Genomic DNA, 20,742 nt, shown 5'->3' on the forward strand with positions numbered 1-20,742 from the left:
AAAGATTTTTGATTGTCAGACCAGAATGATGTTGTTGACACAAAGTTCAGTTTGATATTTACTGAATCGTTACCCAAGTGCAATACTGTATGTACTCTCAAAGAGAAATATTTATTGAGTAGTAGTAGAATATATTTCAGTGTCCAGAGGAAAAAAATATTTTTTTGTATGTACAGTATATATATTCTATAGATGACACTCATAGAGACACATTCTGCATTTTTATTCTGAAATGAAAAGATGCTTACATCGCAGATTTTGCATTCTGCTGTGTGTAAAGGCAGTCAGTGACGGATATCATATGACTATTGTAATCTAAGCTTGAGTGTTTTTTCCAGTTCTGTGTCTTTCTCTTTTGTCTTTGTCACATTCCTCTGTTGCCCCTTTCTTGCAGTCCAGCCCCACATTACTAAGTTAAGGAATGTGACGGCGGTGGAAGGCAGCGCTGCTATGATCTCCTGCAAGGCTGAAGGTGAACCTTTGCCTGAAATCTCATGGAGGAGAGCAAGTGATGGACACAGCTTTTCAGATGGAGATCAGGTATAATATTATTCTTAGAATAAATAGTGTTTTTTTTTTTAAATCTGTGCAAAAATGTTGGCACGATAAGATGCGTTAATGTTTATGTGTTGTTTTTTTAAAAAGGTTATTATGCCCACAAAGGCTGCATTTATTTGATAATGTTGTGGAATATTATATTAAATAATATATAATATAATATAATATAATATAATATTAAATATTTTTAATTATTTAAAATAACTATTTTTTAAAGATATTTTAATGTAAAGGCAAAGCTGAATTTTCAGCAGCCATTCCTCCGGATCCTTCAAAAATCATTCTAATATTCTGATTTCTTAATGTAATAAATCTTGAAAACTATGATGCACCTTTTTCAGGATTATTTGTTGAATAGAAAGTTCAAAAGGACAGCTTTTATTTAAAAAAAAAAAAATTTGTAACCTTTTCAGTGTCTTTACTGACACTTTTAATCAATTTGATGCATCCATGCCAAAAAATGTTGTTGTTTTTTTGTTTTTGTTTTTGTTTTGTTTTGTTGTAATTGTACTGGCACTAAACTTTTGAATGGCAGTCTGTTGTCTTTATGTGATGAGAGTTAACGTGATGTTGTAATAAATTTGGGACAGCAACAAGACATTTCTTTTTTTAATGTTACGAACATCATCTGTATTTTTTAGAGTGTACCATAAACTACTTTAAAGAACACTGGGGAAAAAAATCCCACTGAATTAAACATGAAATTAAGAAGTAGAAAGACTAAAATAGTACTTAATTGTCATGTACTCCAATAATCTTTGTTAGATTTACAACTTCAAAAAAATATTTTCCACAATGTATTGTATTTGCAGGTTATTTCAACCACCATTTCCTCTCAGTCACTAAACAGTGCAGCAATTTACCAGCACATTAACTGCCAGATATGTGTGACGTTCGGTCTTTGCTCATGCTCACTGTAATAGTCATGGACATTAGAGGATATAATAGACTAGTACGCAGAGACACAGCCCAGAGGCACGCTCAGTCTGTGTACCGGTTGAAGGCTGACGAAGGCTTTCTGTGCTCCACTAATGCTCTGCATTTCCTACCGGCATGCTCCGTGTCTGTGCTGAATGTGAATGCGGCCTGCAGAATGGCAAATGCGATTGCAGCGGCCAGGCGGGAAAGATGATGGGAACAGAAACTGTCAAAGATCATTAGAATTCTGTGAAAGGTGGGTTGTTGGCATCAACAATAGAGGCAAACGGAGCCTGACTCCAGGGAGGAACTGTGAAAAGACTCCCCATCACAGTTAATCTAGCGAGAGCTGCTCGGATAGTGATTAGAATAGCCTGCATGGCTGGGAAATGAAAGAGAATTCATACAAAGAGGTGTAGGAGAGCAGCGACGCTTGCCGCCACTCAATATGAACAAAATGAGTTTGATTTAAGCTGCTCTTTCAGAGGTGTGGGGATGTGGAGGTAAGGTAGGGGAGTTAGTCTGCTACAATTACACGGGGGCCGGGACTGAACCTGTGCTCTGAATTCAAAAGTTGCAAACAATTGATCTGGGAGCCTCTTCCCTCCCCTCCGTTTTACTCTGAACGGTTAAAGTAAGAGTTCAAAATGGACACCATTCACTGCTAGGAACGAATTGAATGGTAGAGCTGTGCAGAGAGAGATTTGACATTTGGCGCTTTAGCACAGTCTGTGGGGGCCAATTAAAAGCCTAGAATAATGTGACTCACTTGATGTCTTCATGCAGAAAAAACAAATTAAACATTTTGTGTATAAAAAATTTAGCTAAAACCAGTTTAATGTGTTTTTTTATGAGATTTATTTCTGGTCCAAGATCTGAGCTGGTTTAGGTTGACTGCAGGACTGATCTATAAAAATGAATGTGCAATAATGTCTTCCTTTAAAACTTTGTATATTTACAGTGTAAGGGAAACAGGTCAATTTAGCTCAAATGGAATCATTTAAGATTTTATTAAGACAGAATCACTGTTTTACGGCTGATCACTGAGACGGCCAGCGATTCATTGAACGAGCCGTATAACATCAACTCTGCAATGGATATTTATATCCAAAATATAGTGAAAACACTATTAATTAGCACAGTAACAAGATCGGCAGTTTAAGACATTAACTTGTGAGCACAAAACACAAGATACTTCTCTTTTCAATATAAATAAGGATTTATTGGATAAATCTAAGACATATAACTAATCTAACACATAAACACACGCATTCACACAAGTTGCAGAAAGACAGAAAGTGAGGAAATAATTAGTTTAAGAGAATGAAAATGTGGAATCCCAAGTTCCACATGAGGTTAAAATTTATATTAAATGCACCAGTTCAGCTAGGATCTGGAGGTACTTGCGTTGCGTTGCCTGTACGGGGGTTCCCTTTGTTGTCCTCCTTGCAGAAAAGGGGGTTTCCCGCGGTCGCTGATTGGCTGGAAGTTCAGTCTTGGGAAGCCAGTGGTTGGGCGTAGTCTTTTGTGTTAATGTTGAAAGCTGTTCTGTGAAAGAGTTGGTTAGGCTTGCTTCAGACTGGCTAATGCTAGGATCTGATTTATGAACATCCTGATGTCTTGGGCCTCTGTGAAATTCGGCTCCTCATGTTTCAACCATGTTTTGACCAAATCTTAGATTGTCTGATTCGGTCTGATATCCTACAACAGATACTCTACTGTTCAAAAGTTTGGGGTCAGTGAGATTTTTTAATGTTTCTGAAAACATCTTTTATGCTCACCAAGGCTGCATTTATTTGATCAAAAATACAGTAAACACAGTAATATTCTCAAATGTACTGTTATTATTTAAAATAACTGTTTTCTGTTCTAAAGTATTTTAAAGTGAAATTTATTCCTCTGATAGCAAAGCTGAATTTTCAGCAGCCATTACTACAGTCTTCAGTTTCACATGATCCTTCAGAAATCAGAAATATGCTGATTTGGTGCTCAAGATTCATTTCTTTTTATTATGTTATTACAATGTTTACAATGTCTTATTACAATGTTATTACAATGTCTTATTACAACATTGAAACCAGTTTTCAACATTTTTGTGGAAACTGTTTTTTTTTTTTCAGGATTCTGCCATGAATAGGAAGTTCAAAAGAACAGCATTTATTTGAAATAATTTTGTAACAATGTAAAAGTCTTTACTGTCACTTTTTTTTATATGTATCTTTGCGGAGTAAAAGTATTCATTTTTCTTCATTTCATCTTACTGACCCCAAACGTTCGAACTGTAGTGTTTGCTATATAAATATGTAGATGTATTTGTTTTATTGACTGGGCCACTGAAAAAAAGCCCTGGTGGTGCCTAAGGCCAGTCTATCCTTGATCCGGTGGTGGGTCTTATTTTGTTGTTTGCGGCAGACTGCTTTGAACCAGCAAGAAACAACTACCATGTTCCAAAAACCCGCTTTCCAGTCTAAAAAAAATAGTTTGCTTAAAAATTGATTTTTTTTGTTCGATCACAAAAGGTAGATTTCTAAAGAACATCCTGGGGATACTCTTTTCAATATAATAAAAGTAAATGAGGAGTGAGGTTGACAGATGAAAAAAGCACCATAAATGTATTGCAAAAGTAGTGCAAATGACTGGTCTTCTGATACAGTTTGATAGATTACGGTGACAAATAGACTCAGATTTAATTTATTCACTGGAAATCTTGGCATCTAGCCATTTCTCCATGGTGTTTTCATGATAAAATGGTGAGTTTGGCAAGTTTATGAAAAAAAAGTAGTGTCTGGTTCATGAAAGAATCATTCATTTGAATCAGGTCTTTTTAATGAATTGGTCTGAATGATTTGCTCACAAATCAAACTCACCCAGTCTTTAAGTTCAACCCGTGACTTATTGATCTGGTGTCAGTGAATACTGACTTAAATTTCTCTGTTCTCACACAGAGCTATTGCATGGCTTCAAAAGACTTGAAATACGATGTACAAATCAAATGGGTTGCTTTTATGATACTTTTATATTATGCTTTTCCATCTTTTTTTGAAGCTTGAAAGCCTTTCGTTGTAATTGCATAGAAAGTCAGTGTACCAAATTTCGTATTTTTGTTCCACAGAAGAAAGAAAGTCATACGGGTTTGGAACGACAGAATTTTCATTTTTGGGGGATGAATTATCCCTTTAAGCTGGTGTGACCTGTTTCTTTCAGCAGGGAGCGGCAGGGAAATGGCTCTGGCTGCTGTGATGCATGTGTCAGCGTGAGCGTGGAGATTAGTGACTGACTGAGGGCAATTTTGGTCAGCTCGGATGATGAGCGGGGTGTTGAGACAGGAAGACAGGCCTCAAAACTGTCATCATGCACTGCCTCTCGTTAACCACACTACTGCTCACTCTCACTAATCAAAACTGACACCGCCACACATCCCTCTACTGCTTATTATGCACTGAACGCTTCAGAGGACAGTGGGAAAAACTGAAGAGTTGATTTACATCAGAGCAGTGTTGTGGTCTGCGAAACAGAGATCTGTGTGATGTCTCCTCGACTTGTTTGCTTTTAAGATGGTTAAACAGTCTGAGATCCACATTTGTAGGGGTCTCGGACTGTTTGTAGTTCTTTAGGGAACGACAGTGTATTCCTATTTTGGGGAATATGCTGTTTCTTGTCCTCTCATTGATTTACATTTGTTTTGCCAGTGATTCAAAAAAGCCTGATGTATTTGAAGCTGTAGTAAAACGGAGGGTTAGTGTTTTACATAACAGTTTCCACACAAAGGGACATTTCTGTTCATTTTAGAAGACGTTGGCTTTAGCATGATGCTTAGCTAGCATTGCAATACTCGAAGCATAAAAATACTACTACCTTTCAAACATTTGGGCTCGGAATGATTTTTCTAATAAAATAATTTTTTAATGAAAAAAGTCTCTTACACTCACCAAGGCTGCATTTATTTAATTAAACAGACAGTAAAAATATTAATATTGTGAAATTATTTATTCCTGTAATGGCAGAGCTGATTTTTCAACATCCATTACTCCAGTCTTTAATGTCACATAAGCTTCAGAAATCTTTCTGATATGCCAAAATGGTGCTCAGGAAAATCATTTGTTATTATCAGTAGTTGCGCTACTTAATATCTTTGTGAAAATCACAGTGCATTATTTTCAGGATTGATGAATACAATGCATTTATTTGAAACATATTTGAATATTTGAATCCCTGCTGAATAAAATCATTCATTTCTTTCTTACTTTCAAAAAACAACAACTTTTTAACATAAACCATCTTGGATTGATTTTCTATGCTCTTAGCTTGGGATTGCAATTTCATGCTGCTTTAGAATTTGTCTACTAGAAGGTATCTTTGAAGGCGGCATAATTACGCTTCCCACCTTTTGGAACATCCTTGGTAGCATATTTATCATGCCTTAAAATCCTGCATAGATAGGCTGCTTGCTTTGGCACAGAGCCTGTATGCACAATATCACCTACGGTTATGCTAATGAACTATACTACATCTACTATTCTTTGGCGGCGTTGGTGCCTTGTATCACAATACTGTTGTCGCTATTTTATACAGGCATATAGGCTATATAACACCTCTTATGTAACACCGGTTTTCTCATAACATCCCTTAATTGTGTCTTATAGCTTTATGTTCTTTATTTAGAGGGAGTAATGGGATCAGGACATGATGCAGTACTAACACGAATATGCGTCCCTATGGAAGAACTACGTTTGAGTTTAACTTCAGAATTACCACTGTTGAACATTTGTACTCCCAAAGCCACAAATCGGACAACAGTGTGTGTGAAGTTAGAAATGGTTCTATACTCATTTACCATGAGAAATGTGAGGGAAAAGCAGATGAAACACTTGAGGTGTGTTAAAAGCCTCTCTGCACCCTTCCCTCCCATGAATCCTCTAAAACTCTGTGGTTTGGATCTGTCCTTGTGAGTGCCTTAATCCCCAAATCTTGCTGTTACACGATTTTATACTTAATCCTACAGCCTTGACTCTCTGATTATCGGGTTTATCTGTTTTTCAAATATGTGAAGCGTGTGATGTTTTTTTCAGAGTCCAGACGGCCGTGTGGAGGTGCGAGGCCGTTATGGCGAATCCATGCTGACTATTGTTGGAGTCAAGCTATCTGACTGGGGACGCTTTGACTGTGAGGCTCTCAGCAGGATCGGTGGACATCAGAAGAGCATGTTCCTGGATATTGAGTGTGAGTGGTCTGAATTGGTCACACTTTGCAGTAAACTGAATTGGGATTTGAATTTAAGTGTCAGGAAAGGGAAAATTCAAGAACTGCATTTCATAAAAAAATTATCATTAAATTGAACTAATTAAGCATATGTGACCTTGGACCACAAAACCAGTCTTAAGTCGCTGGGGTATATTTGTAGCAATAGCCAACAATACATTTGTATGGGTCAAAATTGTTGATTTTTCTTTTATGCCAAAAATCATTAGGATATTAAGTAAAGATCATGTTCAATAAAGATATTTTGTAAATTTCCTACCATAAATATATCAAAACTTCATTTTTGATTAGTAATATGCATTGCTAAGAATTTCATTTGGAGAACATTATAGGCCATTTTCTCGCTGCTTTAGAATTTGTCTACTAGAAGGTATCTTTGAAGGCGGCATAATTACGCTTCCCACCTTTTGGAACATCCTTGGTAGCATATTTATCATGCCTTAAAATCCTGCATAGATAGGCTGCTTGCTTTGGCACAGAGCCTGTATGCACAATATCACCTACGGTTATGCTAATGAACTATACTACATCTACTATTCTTTGGCGGCGTTGGTGCCTTGTATCACAATACTGTTGTCGCTATTTTATACAGGCATATAGGCTATATAACACCTCTTATGTAACACCGGTTTTCTCATAACATCCCTTAATTGTGTCTTATAGCTTTATGTTCTTTATTTAGAGGGAGTAATGGGATCAGGACATGATGCAGTACTAACACGAATATGCGTCCCTATGGAAGAACTACGTTTGAGTTTAACTTCAGAATTACCACTGTTGAACATTTGTACTCCCAAAGCCACAAATCGGACAACAGTGTGTGTGAAGTTAGAAATGGTTCTATACTCATTTACCATGAGAAATGTGAGGGAAAAGCAGATGAAACACTTGAGGTGTGTTAAAAGCCTCTCTGCACCCTTCCCTCCCATGAATCCTCTAAAACTCTGTGGTTTGGATCTGTCCTTGTGAGTGCCTTAATCCCCAAATCTTGCTGTTACACGATTTTATACTTAATCCTACAGCCTTGACTCTCTGATTATCGGGTTTATCTGTTTTTCAAATATGTGAAGCGTGTGATGTTTTTTTCAGAGTCCAGACGGCCGTGTGGAGGTGCGAGGCCGTTATGGCGAATCCATGCTGACTATTGTTGGAGTCAAGCTATCTGACTGGGGACGCTTTGACTGTGAGGCTCTCAGCAGGATCGGTGGACATCAGAAGAGCATGTTCCTGGATATTGAGTGTGAGTGGTCTGAATTGGTCACACTTTGCAGTAAACTGAATTGGGATTTGAATTTAAGTGTCAGGAAAGGGAAAATTCAAGAACTGCATTTCATAAAAAAATTATCATTAAATTGAACTAATTAAGCATATGTGACCTTGGACCACAAAACCAGTCTTAAGTCGCTGGGGTATATTTGTAGCAATAGCCAACAATACATTTGTATGGGTCAAAATTGTTGATTTTTCTTTTATGCCAAAAATCATTAGGATATTAAGTAAAGATCATGTTCAATAAAGATATTTTGTAAATTTCCTACCATAAATATATCAAAACTTCATTTTTGATTAGTAATATGCATTGCTAAGAATTTCATTTGGAGAACATTATAGGCCATTTTCTCAATATTTAGATTTTTTGCACCCTCAGATTCCAGATATTCAAATAGATGTATCTCGGCAAAATATTGTCCTATCCTAACAAACCATGCATCAATGAAAAGCTTATTTATTTAATAAAAAATGTAGCCTTATGACTGGTTTTGTGGTCCAGGGTCACATATTTATTCACTTAAAGGTTAGTTGGTTATTTATTTAAAATTGGAACTATTTTTCTAAACAACGTCCAATACTGTTAAGATTGTATTACAGTTTTGCTGAGATTTTAACACACTACCATAATATGTCCACCACATTCTTTTCAGATAATTTTATAATTATAAATATGACATTCTTCATTTTGAAGAAATTGTACCTTGACAAAGGTTTTCAAAACTTTAAACATGGAGGTGAGTGTGGAGTTGTACCCTTCTTTATAATATTATTATATTAAATAGGGCCCTATGAAATCTGTTGTATTTTTTTTTCCAAATTCCGTTTTTTTCTGTTTTAATTTTTCTGGTTTCCGTTTTTTCCATTTACATTTTTTTTACTCCGTTTTAATGGTTAAATTAAATTGTATTCATCAAAAAGCATGTCTAATTAATCAAAATCATGAAATGTCTTGAAATCAGGAAACAGCAATTTCTTAAAAGTTTAACAAAAATTACATTGTTAAGGTCCTATGAAATGTTTTATTTTTCTGCTAAATAATAAATTTAAAAAAAGTATTATTCTGGTAAATTATTTTTCTGGTAAATATTCCTTTAAAAAATAATGCTTTAATAATAATTTTCCATCACAGAAATCATAGGGCCCTATATATATATATAAATAATTTAATTTAAATTAACTTAATATTTTACTGTTGTCTATATTTAACATTTTAAAATTGTATAAAATATATATTTTTATTTTTATTTAACATATTTATTGGTGATCTATACTCAAAATGATATGTATAATAATAATAATAATAATAATAACAACAAAATTACAATTGTGTTTAATTTAAATTCTTCTTCCCGAAATTAAAATTAAAATTACAGTTCTGTATCCTGTATCCTTAGAATCAGTAGCAGCAGCAGGGTAGATATATATCTCATTATGGGGTGCAGTGGAACGGACCATCTAGCAGGGTTGCTAATATACCCATTCATTCAGTCTCAATCCGTCACCGATGTGACACTGTGGGCTGCATCAATCTCTTTAATGGAAAAAATGGGTGTGATTGTGTGTGTGCTGTTTCTGTGTGTCTGTGTACTGTATGTGTGTGTGTGTGTGTGTGTGTGTGTGTGTGTGGGTGGGTGTACGACTGAGAAATCACATATAATGCAGCATTTCCCAATACCACAGTACTCTCTGTCCCACACCCTCTGCCTCATTGCATCTCTCTGACATACTGCCAAATGAAATCTTCCTCCACCCACTGCATTGTGGGAGAAGAGGGGGTTTGAGGTTTTGCAGGTTGTTTTGAATAATTAGAGGCAACCGGCTAGAAGTGGCCATGCTTCAGTTTCAGTTTGATTAGGAGCTAATTTTACCCGGGTGAAAGAGAACTCCATGATAAAGCGTTTGGTTAACGCGTATGTGGAAGCTCCTACCTGCCTGGTACATGCTAGATTTTAATTTAGACTTCGGGCAGCTAATCTTGAATGAGTTTTTGATGGATGACTCTTAGAAGAACTCGGCGTGCCATTACTGAGCACACCTTTACTGTTCTTTCACAGATGCACCAAAGTTCCAGACCAACCACACTATATTTTTCTCGTGGGAAGGGAACCCAGTCAACATTAGCTGTGATGTTATGTCTAACCCTCCGGCCACAATGCTGTGGAGACGGGAAAAGTTGACCATCCCTACTGAGGGTGCTGGAAACATGCGTGTACACAGTGCCCCTGGCAGATCTCTCCTCGAGGTACAGTAATCCACCCACTGCTGTTTCCAGTTTTTAAAAATGTTTTCATTCCTATTGTATTTTTACGTCTTTGCTCATCTAGATAAGAGAGCCAGGAGAGTTAGACATTAATGATATCCAGGCCTTAGCCCACTGGTGGCATTCAAGTAGTTAGGAGTCATTTTAAAATTACATGTATTTATTACATTGCTGTTTGTTACATTTTAATTATTAAAATTGTAAAAAAATTTATTTATCATTGGAAATATTTTTCTAAACAAAATGCAATAATGTCTTAACAGCAATGAATTTAATTTATTAATTTTATTACAGACTTCAGTACACCACCATAAGATGTTCACCACATTATTTTCAGTAAAAATATTATGTATAAATATATTTATAGGAATATTAAATGCAGTTTCAGTTATTATATTTTTTTTTAATCTATTTAATTTACTTTCATTTTAATTTAATGATTTTCTAATTAATCTGCTGTCAATGCGGCCTTCAGATTTGTTTAAAAAGCTAAACAAAATCTGAATAAAAGATACTGAAAAGATACCATTTAAATAAGATACATTTAAATATTTAAAATAAGTAAATATTATTGTATAAAAAATATAAATGAATAAAAGTATCTGCGGTATTATAAAACCATTTTGTACAGTATGTACAGGTTACAGGTGGCTGATCATGATAATTCTAAACTTTTGTTTAAGGACACACTGTAAAAAATCTAAAGTTGAGAAAACTTAAAGTTTAAGGCAACCAGCTTCAGCAGACTTTTGAGTTTTCTCAACATCTTGTTTTAGTTTATACAATAAAAAGTTGAGAAAACTGAAAAATCTCCTACAAAAACAAGTTGAGAAAACTCAAAAATCTGCTAAAGCTGGTTGCCTTGAACCTTTAAGTTTTGTCAACTTTTGGTTTACACTTTGTTTTTTTTTGTTTTTTGTTTTTTTTTACTTTTGTACAATAAACCGTTTTGGTGCTGGGTTGGGTTGGCACTAGATTCTGATGCAAAATCTGTGAAAATCTTTTGCTAAAACGTACAGGTGTAGTGAGCTAATCAGATGTGGAAATTCATTATTGTCAGCAGAGCAGGGTTGTTATCGATAACTAAATCTAAAAATAAAAATAAAACCATAAAAAAACAGTTACTTGATATAAACGTTAACTGAAATAAAATCTGTACAGTATATAAAAAAACTTGAGCTTATTCAATTTCAGCCCGTTTTTTTTAAAGTATTCCCTTTCGTTTAAAGTACTGTTTAACTGTACTAAAATGTAAAAATAAACTTTATTTCAAAATATTAACAAGAACTATAATACTATATCAGTGATGTAGATCACACTGGGCAGAGAAGATTATTTATAGTGGTACAAGCAGATTTGCCCTTTTTTTGTAAACTCATCTGAACTAGACAAGACTCAACAACACTTGGTTTCTCTGGAAACAGATGTGTCCTCTGCAGTTATGTTTACTAACCAAGATTAGTGTCAAATGAACACATGAACAACATAACAACAATAACTGACATTAGATGTGTAACAAGACAAGCACGTGCAGCAAGAAAAATGTATGCATGATCACGCTAACACAACCTTGGTCCTCAGGTTACCCCGATGTCAGACAGAGATTTTGGCCGTTACAACTGTACAGCCAGAAACAACATTGGGATGCGCTTTCAGGAGTTCATCCTAGCACAAGCAGGTGAGTGTTTACCACAGGTTCAACTAATCCATATGATTAATGCATCTGTCAGTATATAGCTGTGGGACAAAGGTGAAGGTTTTAAAGGTGTTTGTTAACATACTTTCTTTTATTCCAGTTTAACATGTAGAGACAAAAATATGGGTCATTCGTAGAAACTCCAGAGTACTGTCAACACTGTGGCACAAGTTAAGATTTCACTATGATGTCACTATGATCCTTTCAAGTCTTAAAGGTGAAGTGTGTAATTTCTGTGACTTTAATTAAGCAAAATTGAAAAAAGAGTTTCAGATTCAAACAGAATCCTCAAATGCTCACCATACTTTTAGCATCTGCCATTATTTGAAAATAGAGGTCATTCCAAACTTACTATTGAGAAAGTTAACCGTTAGTATTCCTATTCATCTTGATGGCAGTTGCTCGACCTGTAGAAGATGCCAGCTAGTGACAAACACTTTTAAGAGCTCAAAAAATTGATCACTGGAATAAAATAAATGAATTATGATTTGAATGTTGCTTGCAAAAAATTGTTTTAAATTTGATTAAATAGAACAGATGACTGCTTTTGAATGGTCGTCAATGGAAAAACAGCCTTTTTGGGCCCAGGTAGTGTTATTTACATGCTGATCATCCAAACTAAAATGTCAATTTCCAGTTCAACCAATGGCATGAATTTGGGACGGAACTATCTGTTTGCCTGAGTATTGGCAAATGGAGTGTTAGGAACTTTCAGCAAACCATCATTATTTCAGTTCCACTTGGTGTTTCGCTGAAATTACACACTTCACCTTTAAGGCTTGAACGGACTTTAGGTACATTAACAGTCCCAACCAGTCCCGCTCTTGTCAACGTCTGTCCACATGCATGTAATCTCCTCACAGAGCTCCTTGGCAGATAATAATGACTTTTGTATCAGGCTGAACATCAGGTGAAAACATGCTTGGATTTCAAACAGCTGGCAATAATGTTTTTACTCGAGCTTTTAAGAGCTTATGGCAGTAGACTTCAAATATAATGCAGATCACTCTGACGGATTGTTGTCCACTATATTGTTTACGTCTTGAAGTGTACAACTTAATAAAACGCATGTATATGTGTGTATGTTCTTGTCTTAGTTGTATCCTCTTGTATATCTCATACTAGCAGACAGGCAAAGGTGGAAGTGGATTCTGTGGCACAATTTCTATTTTCTGTCCATCTTAGCGTCGTCTTCCATATGTCTCACTCTGTCCTACTGTCTTTCTCACTGGCACTTCCTCTCCATGATCCTCTATTACACACACAAATTTGTTTCTCTCTATCTTCCTGCTGCCTCTCCCTGTTTTATTTTACTATTTCTCTCTCCACCGGCGGTCTCAGCTCTCCCACTCTCAGATGCTGTTATTCAGAGCAGTTTGTGCATTGTGGCTTGGCAAGGCAAAAGAAAAAAACATGAAAACCAAGCATGAAAAATGGCTACGAATTATAAAACTATTCCGTGCCACCTATTGTAAACGACATGCATGAGAGTTTCAGGCAGAGTACAACATGTTTTTTTTATCAGATTGGCAACATGACGATTTGTGTTACTTGATGACTATGAGCTAATTTTGGTGCTTCTGTTATGATTAAGCCTGCACTGAATCTACTTCTGAAGAAACACAATTCAAACAGATGTCATTCATAAAACTGTATGTATCCCACGCACCTAGTGCTTTAGTTTATCAGATTTTGTGGCACAATTTCTATTTTCTGTCCATCTTAGCGTCGTCTTCCATATGTCTCACTCTGTCCTACTGTCTTTCTCACTGGCACTTCCTCTCCATGATCCTCTATTACACACACAAATTTGTTTCTCTCTATCTTCCTGCTGCCTCTCCCTGTTTTATTTTACTATTTCTCTCTCCACCGGCGGTCTCAGCTCTCCCACTCTCAGATGCTGTTATTCAGAGCAGTTTGTGCATTGTGGCTTGGCAAGGCAAAAGAAAAAAACATGAAAACCAAGCATGAAAAATGGCTACGAATTATAAAACTATTCCGTGCCACCTATTGTAAACGACATGCATGAGAGTTTCAGGCAGAGTACAACATGTTTTTTTATCAGATTGGCAACATGACGATTTGTGTTACTTGATGACTATGAGCTAATTTTGGTGCTTCTGTTATGATTAAGCCTGCACTGAATCTACTTCTGAAGAAACACAATTCAAACAGATGTCATTCATAAAACTGTATGTATCCCACGCACTTAGTGCTTTAGTTTATCAGATTTTGGCTAGTTTGATAAAGTTTTCATCTCTCAGTAATAGTGTATTGCTCTACGTTTTACACATTTTATCCTGTTTAAAACCATTATGTGGATGGATTTAAGCTTGTTTCACACAATCGGCTGAAAATATGAAAAAAAAAAGATTACATATTGAGTTAACTTTGAACTCTCAGCATTTTGTAGTGTTTCAAGCGGTTTTCAAGCCTTGTGAGGTGGACCGATTAAATTGAAGTCAAAATACTGCTGTATTGACAGTTTCTGAATTAAACTGTATTTAACGCTTAGCAATAGTGTTTAGGCCTACTTTGATTTTTTTCATATGGAGCAAATTATTTTAAATTCTGACTGGAAAATATATATAAAGTGTATATCTGTGTTATTAATTTAATTGGGATTATTATATTTTAACATATAGGCACTGTGTCATAACAGGCACTGTGTTACCATGATTTTACCATGGATTTTAAAGGAACACTCCAATATTTTAGAAAATAGGCAAATTTTCCCACTCCTCTAGAGTCAAACAGTTGAGTTTTACCGTTTTCTAATCCATTCAGCCGATCTCCTGGTCTGGCGGTAGCACTTTTAGCTGTAGCTTAGCATAGATCATTGAATCTGATTAGACCGTTAGCGTCTCGCTCAAAAATGACCAAAGAGTTTCTATATTTTTCCTATTTAAAACTTGATTCTTCTGTAGTTACATTGTGTAAGACTGACAGAAAATGAAAAGTTGCGATTTTCTAGGCCGATATGGCTAGGAACTATACTCTCATAATAATCAAGGAACTTTGCTGCTGTACCATGGGTGCAGCAGGCACAATGATATTACACAGCGCCTGAAAATAGGCTAACTTCCGTCAACATAACCAACTACACAAACTTAGTGCCGGTCACCTTGGAAGTTACCTAGCTGGGGACTATTTTCAGGCGCTGTGTAATATCATTGCGCCTGCTGCACCCATGGTACGGCAGCAAAGTTCCTTGATTATTACACTGGAATGAGAGTATAGTTCCTAGCCATATCGCCCTAGAAAATCGCAACTTTTCATTTTCCATCAGTTCCACTATTTTTAAAAAATAGTGGAGTGTTCCTTTAAGCTGTAAGAATGCCCTTTAGTTCTGTTTAAACCACTGTAACATGTTCTGTTTTGGCTTAATTCTCTTCTATGATTTCATTAGATTTTTTATTCTCTTTACTTAACTTTCAACCTTCATTGACATTTATTTTTTATAAGATGGTAAGACAGGAGTACAGTGCAGTCATTTCTAGCTGACTGTGTTTGTGGACTGAAAAGTCTCATGCTGAGAGAGCTTGGGTTGTAAGGCCCTGAAAGCATCTCTATAACAGTGTTTTCAACCCCACAGAAAAACACACAACCAGATCCTTTGATACTCTCAGAAACTGTGGCCTCTGCACATAAATGGAGTCGTTTGTTAGTCTCTCTTCCCCTGACCCATAATTTCTCTGTCACAGATGTTCCCTCAAACCCTTACTCCGTTCGGCTGAGCTCTGTGGCACAGCGCGTGGCCACCGTTACCTTCACGAAGCCAGACTCTCATGGCGGCGTACCCATCAGTCACTACCTGGTCAAATACAAAGACATCAGCTCACAGGACTGGAAGGATGTGAAATCACAGGGGACGCAGAGTAAGTACAAAGGTTGTCCAGTGCTGGGTTTTATCAATGCCTGTGTTAAACCACCAAACAAAGCAGTAGTTTCCACTTACTGCTGATTAGTGCTCTCTTTTCTTGAAAGAGAAATAAATACTTGTATTCCACAAGGATGCAATAAACTGATCAAAACTGACAGTACAAAAGATTTCTATTTAAAATAAATGCTGTTCTTTTGAACTTTCTGAAATCCTGTAAAAACATTTGGATCCTGAAATCCCATCATGGTTTCCACAAAAATATTAAGCAACACAATTGTTTTTAACATTGATTATAATAAGAAATGTTTCTTTAACACCAAATCAGCATATTAAAATGATTTCTGAAGGAGCAATTGGCACTGAAGACTGGCGTTATGGCTGCTGAATATTCAGATTTACCGTCACAGAATAAATTATATTTTAAATATTCAAATAGACAATAGTTATTTTAAGTTGTAATAATATTTCACAATTGTACTGTTTTTGTGAATGAAGCCTTGGTGAGCATGAGAGACTCAAAAACATAGATATTTTACCCACCAAAAACTTTTGAATGGTAGTCTTGTTTGAAGAGTAAATTAAGGAATCACTCAAAATCAATGTTGCTGACGTGTTCAAACCAGTTGATTACTAAATATTTAATATGTTTTAATAACTTAAACATATCTTAAAGTATTTAAAAACATGTATAGTCTTGATTTCTTATTTTCATGGAAATATAAAGAAATATTTCACCCAAAAATGAAATATGACTTGTTTTCTTCCATATTAATTTTTACCAAGATTAATTTTTGAAGAGTATAATTTCCACTGTCTTCCATATAATGAAAGTAAAAGAACATTTGGGCTCTCAAACTACAAAATGAAAGAAAACACCATAAATATATGAAAAAAGTAGTCCATACAACTTCTAAGTGACTACGTTTACATGGACATCAGTAATCTAATTATTTACCTTATTCTGAATAAGACAATATTATGATTAAGGTGTTTAATTTGCTTTATGAATATTCCTTTCATGTTCCCGTTTTACATGTCATAGTACATAGATCGATTATAATGGCACGTCATTATGTCACCAAGTGACGCCATCCAACGTCCCCTCTAGAATTTCACATATAAACATATAGTTCATGTTCGTTATGATGCCATTTACAGTTTTGGGTGTTTCATTTTGAATTTACTGAAAGCTTCAAGTGCAGTTAATTATTTCTCATGCTATACATGCAAACAGACGACAGCGGTGTTGAAGCCATGCTCTTTTGTTTGCCGTCAAATGGTTGAACACTGCCGTGTGTATCCTGTCACAAAATGCTGTGAAAAATTCTACACGACAGTAATATGATTAAGGTGTGTACATGTCTATACTGCACTTCCATAATGCGAATGCCAAAATCTCTGTTTACATAGTAGATTCTTAATCAGAGTATTGTCTTAATCGTGTTAAAATCGGATTATTGTTGTCCATGTAAACGTACTCGGTGTTCTGAGGTCACATGGATGTGTGACAAGTTTCTTCTCCACTGTATATCCCAAATCAAATAGTGCCATTTGTAGTTCATTTCGGATCTTAGGCAGGAGCATAGCACAAAAAATTACTTTCATTATACTTTTATGCTGATTTTTATCAGCTTGAATTCAACTTGAATCCTTCATTCTCACTACATTCACACACAAAACACATTACTTCAAAAAGAGTTGCCCAAAATTTCAGTTCATACTGGCTTCAAGGGCCACACTAGAAGAGTGAGAAGAGCTGTGGGAGATACAACTCCAGTCCAACTTGAACTTACAGTGCTTAAATTGATTTTTCTTTACTTACAACACCAAGATGGGTCTGCGGGAACTTTAAGAAAACATTCAATAATCATATTAGATAAGGCTGCTTCAAGGACTCATGAACTACATATTCCAGAAAAGGCCTGTTTGCCAAGAGCATGACTGGAGAAAGCAATCATTTGAAACCATGTACATGATTTAGGAGACCAGTTGGGACTTAGTATGTCCGTTACAATCATTTACATCTCTCTCTGTCTTTATCATTCTCTCTTTTTTTTCTACAGCAGTCGTGTTGCTCACTAACCTTGAGCCCAACACGACCTACGAGGTGAGAGTAGCCGCGGTGAACGGAAAAGGTCAAGGGGAGTTCAGCCGCACAGAGAGCTTTCAAACTCTGCCTATACGTGAGTGCCCTCTTCTTTGACCCTTAAATGCTGTAGGTTGCCAAAAACAACCTTTAGCCGTTACACTATTGCAGTAGTATGTTGCTGCAAACCATTGAGTTAATTTGTAACCAGTTATGAATATGGATGTGGACCATTCATACATTATTTTGTCTTTGTTCAATATTCAGGAGAGCCCAGTCCCCCTTCGGTTCAGGGTCAGCGAGGGGTGGGGAAGGCATACAGACTGGGTCTGGTCAAGCAGGATGATGGAGGAATGCCCATCCTGGAGTATATTGTCAAATACAAAACAGTAAGTGAGCTGAGCTACACTACCATTCAAAAGACTGAGTACGAGAAGAAATTAATAAGAAATTAATACTATTATTCAGCAAGACATTGTTTCAAATGAATGCTGTTCTTTTCATCAAAGAATCCAGAAAAAAATGTATCACAGTTTCCAGAAAATTATTAAAAAGTACAACAATTTTCAACACTGATAATAAATTTGAAATTATTCTTGAGCACCAAATATGATTAGACTATATAGACTGTAGAATATTGGAATGGTTTCTGAAGCATTATGTAACACTGAAGACTGGCGTAATAAATAAATAAAATAAATTTGTATTTATTAAAATATAAAAGTTATTTAAAACTGTAATAATTTAATCACACTATTACTGTTTTTACTGTATTATTGTTTTTAAAAATGGCCTTGGAGAGCACAAGAGACTTTTTCATTTTTAATGACCCCTTTTGAACAAAACTAATTGTGCTTGTTTTTAGTTTAATAATTAAAAATATTGAAAAGTATCAGAAATGTGAAGTGAATGTGGTCAGAATTATACTTTTATGCCAATAATATTATAGATATTAGTCTTTAAAAAAATCTTAATTAGAAATAAATAAATTAATTTAATTTAATTAAAGCCATCGCAGCTCTACAATGAGCCAGCTGTCAAATTGATCCAAATATATAACAAAAGCATTACAGTATCCTCTAAAACAAAACATACCCAGCATGACTTTTTTGTTATGCATGGATGAACTAAGTTTGTTGTGAGAATGTGATTACTGAACATTATCCCTCTACAAATTGATATATTCATGACTTTAACTAGTTGGGGGGATTGGTTGTGTTTAGCAGAACATTATTTTACAAATTGAAGTGTACTTAGCCATTAACTAGCTGGAGCAGCACTAAACGGGATCCTGTGTTTTTTTTGTTTGTGAGTGTAGAGTGTGAGACTGAGCTGGATTGCAGAGGGTGTTATTCCAGTAAAGACTTAGAGACGAGTGGGTGATGGTTTCAATAATGAGCAGTGAAAAAGCATCTCTTTGTTTGAGCCCATGCCCCTTGTTTATGCACCAGCACGCACAGCAGTATGGATTAAAACATGCTTCACTAATTCTTGCACAAGATATTTTGCTGTTTTGGGGGCTTTTCGCTCATTGACTAAACTGTTGTGTGTCAGGTATGACGGCATTGAAGTGTTCTGTGGAAGTGCTCTGTGGGAAAGAGAGAGAAATGGTTATGGGGGGGTGGGGGGTGGGGTCAGATTTTGACAAACCTCCCTCTTGGGACAATCAGTGTCTTAAATTGTGAAATAAAGCAAATGATGGTTCTCATTTACTAATTATTGCACAGATTATTTCATATTTGTACACACAGAAGAACTTCTCATTAAAAATGTTCACCTAATTCACAGCTTGTGTGTGTATGCACATGAATTTGTTCTTAACCTTGTTCTAATGTTAGGCTACGTTCACACTGTCCATTTTTGGGATTGCCAACCGCATTTTCTTTACAGGTGTGAGTCTCGAAATGTCCTGTTCACACAGCAGCTTACAGTTGTGTGTAGAATACTGTCTGTATGAACGTGCAACGGGAGTCAAGCCCGTATTCCTTACCAGTAACCATAGCGACAGTGACCAAAGTAAAATCAAAGATGGCGACGTGCATAAAACTAACAGCAGCTTTTAAATTTGGGTGGAGAGTGGAGTATTTGAGTCGTGTGCAGAACACAAAACTGACTCCGGTGGAAAACTGATGGGCTCTACAACGTTCAGATGACACGCAGCTCATTTCTCCATCACTGTAAGTTACCAAAAACGCACGTGAAAACACGTAGACACGCGTTTGTGCGTCAGAGCGGCTCTCTCTCGTGTTGTATGATGTGACAGACAACTAGTTGTCAAGTCCTGTTCCGTTCACACAGCACGTGTGCTCCGAGAATGTGGTTGTGAGTCCTGGAAAATTTACGGGTGTGAGTTTGTTTACAGAATGTGGTTGTCAACTGTGTGTGAACGTTACCGTATTAAGGACTCAAAAACAGGACTGACAACCGTATTCTGCTGCTGTGTGAACGTGGCTTTAATGAATTTGGATTATTATATTAAGTCAACGACCACAGGCCCAAGGTTAGTCATTTGCATAAAACACGCCCAAACCATCTTCATATAGAGACTTTCTGCACAACTTTTCCTTTGCAGCCTTTCATCACTCTCAAACATATGATGTTCTCTAAAGACGCTGTGCTCTTGTCTGAGAGACACTGAGAAACAAGATGCCAAGTATGTCACTTTCAAAACCAGTTCAAACTCAATGAACACCTTTAATACAGGAACAGATTACATGAGTCAGCTGTACATATGTGTATCTGCACTGTTATTCAATGGAACCTCGCTGCTAGAGCCCCCCCCCCCCCCCCCCTTTCCCACTCTTCCTTCC

The 20,742-nt window shown here is 36.1% G+C and overlaps 1 protein-coding gene across 1 annotated transcript in view; it reads left to right on the plus strand.

Moving 5' to 3' along the window:
* ncam2 (neural cell adhesion molecule 2) overlaps positions 1-20,742 on the plus strand; it is a 210,840-nt gene that overhangs the window by 172,535 nt on the left and 17,563 nt on the right. The window contains exons 7-13 of the mRNA XM_016288692.1: positions 395-540; positions 6,546-6,696; positions 10,062-10,249; positions 11,849-11,945; positions 15,668-15,841; positions 17,910-18,029; positions 18,200-18,321. Coding sequence (XP_016144178.1) covers positions 395-540; positions 6,546-6,696; positions 10,062-10,249; positions 11,849-11,945; positions 15,668-15,841; positions 17,910-18,029; positions 18,200-18,321 — 998 coding nt within the window. The remainder of the gene's footprint in view (positions 1-394; positions 541-6,545; positions 6,697-10,061; positions 10,250-11,848; positions 11,946-15,667; positions 15,842-17,909; positions 18,030-18,199; positions 18,322-20,742) is intronic.

The sequence above is a fragment of the Sinocyclocheilus grahami genome, unplaced genomic scaffold, assembly GCF_001515645.1.
Source record: "Sinocyclocheilus grahami isolate Dianchi unplaced genomic scaffold, SAMN03320097.WGS_v1.1 scaffold233.1, whole genome shotgun sequence".
In the NCBI taxonomy this organism is placed as follows: Eukaryota; Metazoa; Chordata; class Actinopteri; order Cypriniformes; family Cyprinidae; genus Sinocyclocheilus; species Sinocyclocheilus grahami.